General features: G+C 40.6%; 1 protein-coding gene across 6 annotated transcripts; it reads left to right on the plus strand.

The window, feature by feature from the left end:
• Positions 1-3,027: 3,027 nt before the first annotated feature.
• LOC122761471 (calcitonin-1-like) lies at positions 3,028-11,476 on the plus strand. Of its 6 annotated transcripts, none has more exons than XM_044016713.1 (5): positions 3,042-3,141; positions 8,243-8,334; positions 9,127-9,261; positions 10,987-11,174; positions 11,444-11,476. In XM_044016713.1, the coding sequence occupies exons 1-4, from the start codon at positions 3,127-3,129 to the stop codon at positions 11,147-11,149; spliced, it is 405 nt and encodes a 134-aa protein (XP_043872648.1). In that variant the 5' UTR covers positions 3,042-3,126; the 3' UTR covers positions 11,150-11,174; positions 11,444-11,476. The 6 variants fall into 6 exon arrangements, with proteins under 6 accessions (XP_043872647.1, XP_043872648.1, XP_043872649.1 ...); XM_044016714.1 differs by having other exon boundaries at positions 3,049-3,141; positions 10,990-11,174; XM_044016717.1 differs by lacking the exon at positions 3,042-3,141 and adding an exon at positions 7,106-7,225 and having other exon boundaries at positions 10,990-11,174.
• The last annotated feature ends 250 nt before the right edge of the window (positions 11,477-11,726 follow it).

Raw genomic sequence — 11,726 nt, forward strand, 5'->3', positions numbered from 1 at the left:
GCTCCTGACAGGGCACCAGTCTGAGTCACTCCATGGTTTCTTCAGAGCGCACAGAGTCATTCCAGCAAAAATAATGTCATCAACAAACAAAATCTCAACCCGCGCCGATAACGTAAATGGGAAATCAAGTCAGGTGGGAGTGTTTCAATCAAGATTCTGTTCTCTGAACCCCCACTTACTTTATTATCTGTTGCTATTCTGAGCTTTCTTGTTCTTACACAGTTTACAATAACTGTTCCTTTACAACACGGCAGTTACTTTTGCTGTTATCGAATAACAATGGACTCAATTGTGGACCACACTACACATGTAGATATGAGGTACCACAATGATTCCACTTCATATGCCTGCTCCTGTGGCTCCAAGAATAAAAACCCTCCACTTTATTAAATTTCACAGTATTACTCTGACCTAAGTCTGCATGAGTAAAGTATTCGGCTGTAGCCGTATGCAGTGTTCTACACTACTGTGCAAAAGTCACCACCATCTCATATAACATGTGTATTTAAATAAACCTGCCCTAACCAAGCCTTTTTCACAGCAGATATTTGTGGAGATAAAATAGTAGAACAGACACTGGTTTTACTATTAACATTAACATAAGTGGAGGTCACACCTTCAGAAGCAGTTTTGTTTCCTTTTCTTTTTTTTATTTAAAACTGCATACATGTTACCGATGTATTCCAATATAGTGAGATTATTTGGTCATTATAGCATTGCTAAAATATCTAATGGTAGCCTTAGACCTTTGTGCAGTATATACAGTAGGTTCCATAGTGCCTCACAGGGTTTGACAGTTAAGCAGTGGGGACTCAGGTTCAGAACATGATCATTGTGTGTACATATAGGGTGCCCAGGTATAAAATGCATTTTATGAACACTGCTGACCTGCAGTTATTGTATTTCACCACCTAGTATGTAATGGTGTTATACCTGCCTTAGTGTCTGTAAGGTTCTAAAAATCACATCACAGCTGAGATGTGTGTGGGAATCCATAAGCACCTTTGTCCTTTTATAAGAAAATGTGAGTGGATGATTGAATAATTCTTTATAATACTTTATAGAGTCAAGCTGGCAAGCGTATTTGCTGCACAACTCAAATGCTATTACATCATATTTGTACTAGTCAGTCACTTCATTCATTCTTGTGTAATCACGATTAATAGGACTCCCGACAGGGAGCTTTCAGAAACACAAGCTCTCCTTAGTGATGCTCTGTATGTCTACAGCATTTGTAAGTGTATAGCTATCGATTGCTCGGAGGACTATTTTTCTTGTTTGCTACTTTTGTCTTGAATGAATGTGAAATAAATACGAGCAAGCCATTCAGTCAGAGCCATGAGGGCCAGCATCTTTCCCGCACTGCTGAAGGCCACTGATTAATGCTTTGAGGTTTAAACGATTGAATGTAATCTCCCTAATGTCTGGGGATAAACAACTGCAAATGCCTGAAAACCTAATACGTCCTGCTTGCTCCTTGACATTTTACATGCTTTCATAACAGACGACACCCTGAAATGTTAGCATGACCTTCTGTGTGGCCGCTTGTCCACTTTGTTCAACGGACAGAGCATGTTCAAGTGTGTACCTCCCGCTTTAAAGCACATTTCCTCTGTTCCAGCCTACTAATCCCAGCGAACACATCATTCCAGGTGTTTGAACACAGTCCCCCACCGGCGTAAAACGACAAAGTGACACCAGTTCCACCACTTGAACTTGTATTTAATCAGGTGGTGAGCCTCCTTTGTGGTGGCAAGCCACTGATTAGATTTGAAGATTGAGAGCCATTACAGGAGGCTGCAGTTGGATAATGGCTTAAGTGCTGTTTTGCCTTCCTTTCTCTCCAGGAAGTGATTTATCAGGATGGGCCTGGCCTTTACTGACTGGGAGGTGCCCATTGGTGAGCAGTACCATTCATAGATCATATCACCTGACTGTGACCCTATCAACATGGTCTGTCCTCCCAATGGTGATGTATGCTTTCTGTACATGGAAAAGTATTACATTACAATACTAGCCACATTTACAGCTTATTAGATGTCCCCGTAATTCACTTAGTGTGTCTGTAATGGGTCAGTGGTGTTGTGACATGTTGAAAAGGCTACAGCCGAACCAATAAATAGCAGCAAATGAATTTGCACCTTTTAAGAAGTTGTGAAAATGTTTGATATCATCAACTTCAAACTCATTCCAGCAGTTTAAACATATACCGTGTGTTGTTATCGCAACCTAAAAGATGCTTTTAAAATGATGGAAACCTCAGGATGTTAGTTATAAGAAAAAGACTGTGAAAAAGACACTACCTTTTAAGATCCAATGATAAATATGCTGGTATATGGTTTTGAAATGATAATGGAAAAAGAAAAGATGAGGTATTTCATAATTTATTAAACCTTTTCAACCATTGGTAGTGTTTCTCACACTCTCTCTATGCAAGTCTTTTTCTACTATGCATTAACATGGTTACAGAAGAAAATAAGTGAAATCAACATACATACAGCATACATGTACAATGATTAATCACTGTTTAACACGAGGTGAGTGAGAGCAATAGCAAAAGAAACTGCAACAATAGTGAATAATTAACATGAAAGGTACGAAAAGAGATTATTATATATGTTAAATTTAAAAACTCTGTGTTTTTTAAGAGGCTTGTTAGAGGGATAATATTAGAAGATATTGAATCACAAGCAATTAAGTGTCATGGAGAGTAATCGGTGTGACAACAGAATGCGTCCTTAACAGTATTTTAGTCAATCATTCGTGTCTATATTGGCTCCTTGGTGATTTCCTACAATTCCCACAATGTCCTTCATTAAGCCCAAGAGAATTGGTGTGAGCAGCTGCCATTTATCTCTGTTTGTATCACACATATTAGTCTTGTTTTAATCGTTCCCTTTAAAGGTTATTGAAAGAGAAACAACAGATATCCATGGAATAACCACTATCTAATATCAATCTTATTTCATGAATTGTTTTCCGTAGGTGGAGTGAGCAACAACAGCAGCTGTGAGCAGAAAAATACTGAGAGTCATGTCCCTTCAACAAACAACACGTGGCAGCTCATACTACGGTCGGTTGACTTTCCATCGCTTAACTGTGGTGTCACCCATTGTTTGGCCGGTTATGCTGAAGCCACAGGTTTGTATTTATTATCTCTGTGTTGCTATGTTTACGAGCTGTAGTACAGTCTCTAGTCAGTTGTTCCTAAAGCCAGGTCCAGGTTGGAAACTAGTTTTTTTAGTTACCTGTTAAGGGAAATCAGTGAGCACAAGCTGCTGTTTTTATAGTAAAATGACTAAAACTATAGTAGTCAAAGTTATAGATGATTACGTGTCTTTTAACAAACTGAATAATTATAGTTAGTAATAATATTGTGTACCACACAAGGTAATTTTGGGCAAAAATTGCAGTTGGATTTCTAACTGACACGCTGCATTGTATGAATGAGAAGTTTCAATGAGAAAACTAGAGCTAAATGAGCTCAATTCCAATGACTCTACATGAAGTAAGGACCATAGTTTGCATTGCTGGGGCCAAGTCGAAGATCCTAGGTTTTTGAAGAGGTAAATGTAAACAAAATGGAATGTCCAAGATCATGAGAGCTCTGTTTATATTGCACTATAAATTGCAGTAAGTCATGTTGTATGAAACTATTAAACTGAACTGAAGTTACAGTTGAGGTTACATTTGTTAAATAGTTGAAAATCCTCTCTTCACTGTTTTCCACTCTAAAAGTGAAACTCCCATGCAATAATCACCAATGTAAAATTCGGGATTAGAGGGAAAATCCCATGAAACTTAAGAGCTTTGAGGGATGGAAATCCTCCTTCTTTGGACATTTTGAAGTTTGAATTAAGTTTGTACAGTTAAGTTTGATGTGGAACCCATAAGTAGAAGTTGAATATTTTGGAAAGTAACATTAATATTACAATAATTCTATCTAATCTAATTCAGCTGAATATTTTGAAGTTTGAATGTTGAAGTATGTGGAACTATTAAAGAGCAGGACATCTGTGTTTTTGAAGAAGTTTCCAATTAAGTTTAATAGGAACAAATGTGCAAAACAAAAAGTTGAATACATTGGAACCCTAGTGTTTTGAAGTTTGAATGAAGTTTCTATGGTGAAGTATGTGGAACAAGTTAACAGGCAAATGAAGAATAACAAGTACAGTTCAGTGCATGTGCTTCCATATCCCTGACTCCAGAGTTTCAACATCACAGTTCAAATACTACAACTATAGTGTAACTATTACTATATATCATACAGCTACTCATTACTGCTAAATATGAAGTTATTTTTTAAATGCTTCTGGTCTATAGCTCTCCTCCTTCTTCTCTCCTTTACATTCTTCTTTTCACCCATCTCTCCTTCGCTTACCTCCTTCCCTTCCTCTCCTTTCTCTCCTCTCTCCTACCCCAACCGGTCGAGGCAGATGTTCATACACTTTGGGTCTGGCTGTGTCAAAGATTGTGGTTGAGCTTGCTCATTGTGTTCCTGTCGAGTTTCTCGATAATAATTGTAAAGTCTTGACCTCACCATGTAAAGTATCTTGAGATAAAGTATGTTTTCGATCTGCACGATACAAATAAAATTGAATTGAACCGAATAGAAAAACTGTCCGCTGGAGAACAAGTGTTTGCAGCAAGTAATTCTTAGAGTGGTGTTTTTCCTCTTTCCAATGTTGTGATTTTAATACTAATCATGAAAGACTGTGTTTTTAGCCTGCAACAACTTATTTGTTGTTTCCTTCACACACTTTAGACGCTTGATTGGCCCGGTGGAGCTGAGCCATTAGGATGACATACAGCACAGTGTTTGTCCAATAATGCCGTACCAGCAGCAACAGACACAGTCATCTTTGTGTCCCCAGTAATAACTTACACCACAGTGGTTATGTTGATCTCGGCTGGGGGAGGTCTGGCTTCAAAGGTTACTGTATTGACTCCGAGCTCCAAGTTTTTTCAGGGACAGAGTAAAAAACTTTGGCGGAGTCTAACTGGCCTGTGCAGCTCCCTGGGGTGAAGTGTGATGCAGATGACCTCAAAGGATCATCCACACAGACAAATATGAGCACATATTATATATACTATACGCGTGCATGTGCAATAGAGATGGGCTCACCCACACACACACACACACATAACGGCAACATTAAGAGACACAGATGATGTACATACGTCACACACACACACACACACACACACAGCAACATAAAGAGACACAGATGATGTATTACATCACACACACACACACACACACACACACACAGGTAAAAACTAAAAAGGAATACACACATTTTTTTTATTTTTAGTTTAACAATGAGACGTCTACTCCTCAGTTTGTGTCCAATTGATTTTTAAAGACCAGCGCGAATGATCATATAGATCCTCAACTGTAATTAAAAACAACTTTCATACAAAAGAATGTCTTTTTGTTTATCTCATTTTTATGAAGAGAATTGATATATATGTCACTCGACGGGTAAATTATATGGTAAGTGTCAGTGTCATGTCGGGAAAGGACACATTTAAAAATAGTTGTTTCTTGCAGCTGCGGTTTAAAACTTTAGATACCAAGGTGGCAGTGGACTGTATTAGATACACGTTACTCATGCAGTCAAATACAACTGCAATAAATCTGTTGCAATAAATGAAGGTGTTTTAAATGAGATTCTCTATTATATATTATTTTATTAGGTTTTGTATTTTCTGTGCAGATGATATTTGTAACTATGCTGCTCCTACGTCTGTGTTTCCATCCTCTCCGGACTTCAAAGTTTGTCAGGACATGTGCATGTGGAAAGGTGATGTAGGTATGTAAATGTGGCTGGAGACCTGGCAACTGTCTGTTCAGCGGTGATTTAATGTCTGACATGGATGAGCGTTGTGGCTCAATAGCACTAAAAGGCTCATCCTCTCTAATGGGGTTCCTCTATGACGCAGACAAGGACAGGCAAACCCTCCACTCCCCCTTCTTTTACTCTGACATATAATCTTACACATACACACCTACTGTGTGGTTGGTATGTACACACACACACACACACACACATGCTGTCCCGCACACTAATGAAAAGGAAGGGAATTGAGATGATTGTGCACAACAAACAGTAGTGTAATTGCTTTTGAGAAACGGCTCTTGTCGAAAGCTGTCATCGATTGATCTTTGCTGAGGACAACTTGTTTACTCAGTGTGTGGGAGGAGGCCCATGCAGGCAGCAGTGATCATTACTGGACTGACCGTGGTATCACTTTGTTAACTTAATATGGTTTGATGTTTCACTCTAGTGGGTCTGGAGGCTGTTGGCTTTTTATTGCCTTTTATTGCAAACTACGATAAACAATACAAAATATTGTATTGGAAATGATAAAAAATGGCCCAGTTTAAAAGTCATTTTAATTTACACCTTGAGCAGGGTTGACTCATGTGGAAACCTGGAATGTAAAGAAGTTTGTTGTCTGTGGTGAATCATCTCTCATATTGTTGCACATCAGATCAAAACGGGCAGATTACATAAGCTCAATGTGGATGGTTTATACTGAGCTTAAGCGCAGTGGGTGTAGTGCTGGAGTTGGTGCCATCCAAACAGCGTTATGAATGAAGAGCCCAGACGTGCGTCACTGTGCAGTGCACCTCCTTCCCCAGCAGATGGCCCCGCCTGCAAGTGCTTGACTGGGAGGGTCGCGGTGGTGTGGGGGAGGTGGGAGGGGGATTGTGCTTATCAATTTGGCATTTGAGGTACTGCATGCAATGTAACATTTCTGGAAGGTTTTTAAAATATTTATTGCTGGTGATGCTTCTCCAGAGCCACTATAGCGTTGCTTTGCTTCCGACTTAATTAATGACATCAATGCAAATTGGGGATAGCAAATGGTCAAAATGACCAGTGGATTTTGTGAATGGAGCACTTAGTGACTGGGCAATGACGTCAGCACAAATCCCATATCCCTTATAGTGAGCCAGGACTGAGGAGAGGCATCCCATTGGCTCGCTGTAGTATCAGAGCGATGTGATTGGCTGCCAGTGGATAATTAAACACCTACACAGTCAATGCACAAATCCAAGTGGTGGGATATATAGGCTGGTGCGTTGGCACTGCATGCAACAGAATCAAGAGTTGTTCTGCAAGTTGGGAGAAAGTCAACTTATTGTGTTTTGCATAGAGATTCATAGATATATTTATTTATTTTATTTACTTTCGCTGGGCAATTATCACTGAAGGTAAGTGTTGACTTTTAATACTGTGTCGGACAAAGTGTTGGTTTGGCAGTTTTGGTTTTTCTTTTATGTATGTGTGGATCTGAGGGGATGTGGACAAAGAGTCCCTGCATTGCACTGCGGTGATGTGATTGTGTGCAGGTAATAAGATTGTGGTCTGTGGCCACTAGGGTCATCAGAATCACCATCACCCATGGTTGTGAGGGTCAAGTCTGGTACTGGTACGGCAGAAGAGCAAGACCGACAAAGTCAAATGGCCGCAAAAAGTAAAAAGAAAGACGGCCAAAGAATGAAAGAAACAAAAATAGAAGATACGAAGAACAGCAAGTGACACAGGGACTAGATGCGAGAGTTGACAGGACCAGGTTTACTGTGTGTGTGTGTGTGTGTGAGAGAGACAGAGCTAGAGAATGTGATAGAGAGAGAGGGAGAGGTGGCTGCTCATTACACTAATGCACTGGTCCCTCAGGGAGTTGCCAAGCTTTGAGTACCCCCTCCTTCCCTTTCTCTTTTTACCCCTCCTCTTCTAGCTCTGGCAAGTGCTCCATGCATCACACAGTGTACTGTAGGACCCCACCTACACACACACACACACACACACACACAGACACGCACACCCGCAGACAAGTCACACTCTGAGACTAGGTGTACAACAAGAGAGAACTACCTGTCCTGTACTCTTGGCTGGATGTTTAGGACGGAGAGTACGTTTTGCAGAGGATAATTGGGGGGCTGTTAGATGGCTCAGGTTTGAAGGCGAGTTTGTGGCGGTAAAAGCGAGGACGTTCAGCAGGAAACCAGAGATAAATAGAGGCAAACCAAGATGTGGGTAGAGCTGATCTCCCCTCTCAGGAAAGTGACAGAAAGATCTTTTCAACTTTACAACAAAGAGGATCCCACACTTTGATGTATGTGTTGATGAATTTATGGCTGACTTGCAAATGTGTTTTAGCATTCTGTGGGTGTAAATGGCAGCAGTCTTTTACATAAGCAGCTGATAGAATTGTCTTTCTCATGTAGGGGACCATGGTTATGTTGAAGATCTCCGCTTTCCTTGTTGCCTACGCCCTGGTCATTTGCCAGATGTACTGCTCACAAGCCGCCCCTGCCAGGTGAGAGACACTTCATATATCACACGTCACTCTTGTGGAAAAGTAAAATGGATTTTTGTCTTTTAAAATGACAAACTTCGAGATGTAGAGGAGAGGTGGATGCACAGAGAGACCTCAAAAAAATGTGGTAAACAGTTTTTGGTAAATATTTGTCACTAGCATGTCAATTAGTTTCCTTTCTTGTTGGAAACATGTGACTAAAATGTTTTTTGAATTTGGGAAAATATATGACTTGTATGCTCAGGTACAATTTCTTAGTTTAAAAACACGACAGGTTTTTGTTATTCATATTTTAATTTTGTAATCTCATTGGAAAAGGATAAAACCAAAGAAGAAAAATGATGAGGAATAATTCACCAGCTAGAGACAGTGCAACCTATATATTTATTGAATGGGGGATTCAAGCCACTCCCCACACTGTTCCTATGAAGCTATTGATTTAGTAATAAATCTAAAGTCAGTTGCACATCAGCCCGTCTCTCAGATGGGGCACTTTCTGCAGATTGTTTCCCCGCGTTGGCCGAGGGCCCTCCAACTCAGACGTCATCCCTCTCAGAGTTGGTGACGTCCAAGCAAACTCCCCTCCCCTCCCGTCCCATCTTATCTATCCACCCGCTCCACCAGCAGCAGCCTACCCACCCCAACACCCACATGTTCATCACCCCCACCCTTTCTTTTAACTGCAGGTGGTAATTCTGTTGAAGGATTTCATACTGATCTCAATGCCTGTCCTCCCTCAACCCGCCTGACCCCTAAACCTCCCCCAAACACCCTTCTTTCACACACACACAGACCAGGTTTAGAATCCATGTCGGGCCGAGTCACGCTCACGGACTACGAGGCGCGAAGGTTACTCAACGCCATTGTGAAGGAGTTTGTGCAGATGACAGCAGAGGAACTGGAGCAGCAGGCAACTGAGGGAAACAGGTACGGACGACACGTGGCCATTTTAACCGCATATTCTAAAATGAAGTTTTCTGTGCACAGAAACAACCAGTGAAAGGAGAGAGGGGGTAACATGTTACGTTAAACTTAAATGAAAAGATCAAATTCACAGAATGTGGGAACTGAACTATTTTCTGGTTTCACTTTGACACCACTGAGGATGCGCCTTTTTTAATGCCCCACTTCAATCAGGTGTAGAGGTATGTACGTTTCAGCATACCGAAAGAGAAAAAAAAACAGGTCTATAATATCATGTCGAAGAAAAGATCGTAAACAGACCAATAAAAAGAAATCCTTATTCTCTGTCATGACCCTGCTCCTGCATGGATAAGTTTGATTTTGACTTTGTTTGAAGGGACTATTTCCAGCCTGCCTGCCGGGCATGTGAACAGTGTATGCCTAACGGAACGAATAAGTGTGCATGATGTCAATTAAGTAGAGTTGCATGACAGTGAGAAACAACTGGTCTCTGTTTGTCCTGTGGGTGAAAACGATGAGTAGGAGATTGACTGAGGGTGGGAGTTTTGGCACATGAGTAAAAGGATGACAAGTTCTGGGAATGATGGGAATGGGGTTAGCGCATGATACTAGCGTGGGGTAATGTTTTTAGTTTTTCCTTCTGATTGCACGAGAAGAAATGCATGTGAGAGAAACGGTGTGTGAGCGAAAGAAAAAGGGAAGATGGTGACAATGAAAGTGTTAACTGCATGTTTTCCCACATCTATGAGCCTGTTCTCTGCATGTGTTTTGTGTGTCCCCTCCCTAACAGCATGGACAGGCCCCTAACCAAGCGCTGCTCCAACCTCAGCACCTGTGTGTTGGGCAAACTGTCTCAGGAGCTGCACAAGTTGCAGACGTTCCCTCGCACAAACGTCGGAGCAGGAACGCCTGGCAAGAAGCGCAGTGCGCCTGAGAGTGACAGCTATGCAAGTTACGGAGACACATTTGACAGCATCTAAATCCTCCTCATATTCCCTCAGACCATATTCCTCCTTTCCTTTGCTTTCTTTTTTCTCTTGTGTCCTGTCTTCTCCCCTGTCCTCCGTCTCTTTTTATCCCACATTCTTCCTTATCATTTTGGACTGGCAAGTGCATGATTTTATCTGCTCGACTGACATGAGCAGTATACGTCCTCTACCTGCAACCAACATTTCAGTCCTGTCCCCTCCCTTATTTTGACAGAGAATGATTTGTCCCTACATCATTTCGGACAATCAGATGTTTTCATAGATAATTCAGGAGCTGGTTCAGACATAGATCCTTGTGTGTTGTATGTGGAGTCAATTGATGGCCATTCAAAGCCCCTGAGTTGAGAGAGATCACTGAATCAAACCATAAATAAATTATCCACTCATGCGACACCATGTTTGTTGTTCAATAAACGTATTTTTCTACCAGAAAGCCTTAGCTCATTGTCATTCTTAGAGATATTTAAAATAGTCTGTGAGTAGTCAATGGATGATTGAACATAAAATAGGGTTTAAGGGCAACTGTCAGGGCCCTTGACATAATCCCTGAAGCGCTCATCAAATCCAAAGGTAAGAAAAATGATAAACACGCAAAACAAATGCAAGATCAAATTTAACGTTAGTAGATTATCATGATGTATCATGTGTTCTGCAAAGATAATATTGATTAAAATGTGTTTGTGTGTGCGTGAATGGTACAGTAGATCGCAGCATTAACCCCTTGTTTGCTCTCCTGAAGCAGCGTTACAGCACAGAAGCGAGCCTGCAACACGGCAACCTGTGTGACTCATCGCCTGGCGGACTTCCTCAGCAGGTCGGGAGGAATGGGCAACAGCAACTTTGTCCCCACCAACGTTGGTGCCAAGGCCTTTGGCAGGCGAAGGAGAAGCATCCAGATGTAAGCACTGCAGAACCTTCATGGAAATGGTAAATAATCACAGCATTCTCCCTTTATGTTTACTCACTGTCTGTTTCTACCTGTGTGAAAAACCAAAAAAAAATGAAATAATATTTCTTCATCTGTAAATTTAAAAGGTGAAAAGTTGTATTTTAAACTGAAGAAGAATTGTTAAAATGTGGTCATTCATATCTAACTTTAAGATTTGTAAATGGAATATTGATGAAGATGAGTTTGTGAAGCTTCACGTTAAGATTTAATATATTTCCTTTTGTTTTTCTTTCTTCTTTTCTTTCAGGGGTTGAAACTGAAACTTAGAAAAGAAACCAACAAAAACAAAAATAAGCAGAAAATAAACACTGAACTGGCCCTTTAACCACTCTCTCACATTCTTATGGAAAGAAATAACGACACCACAGAACTTCTCGTCCCCAGTTCCATCCTAGTATTGAAATCTTTTGCTTTTGTCAAAAAGAATAAAAAAGAGGGAAAAAAAGCACTTTAATTTATGTACATGAACAAATGAACTCCTGGAAAAAAAACAACATAATAATGGATCTTCTTTTTTATTACATGTCTAT

Source organism: Solea senegalensis, unplaced genomic scaffold, assembly GCF_019176455.1.
Source record: "Solea senegalensis isolate Sse05_10M unplaced genomic scaffold, IFAPA_SoseM_1 scf7180000014733, whole genome shotgun sequence".
Classification (NCBI taxonomy): Eukaryota; Metazoa; Chordata; class Actinopteri; order Pleuronectiformes; family Soleidae; genus Solea; species Solea senegalensis.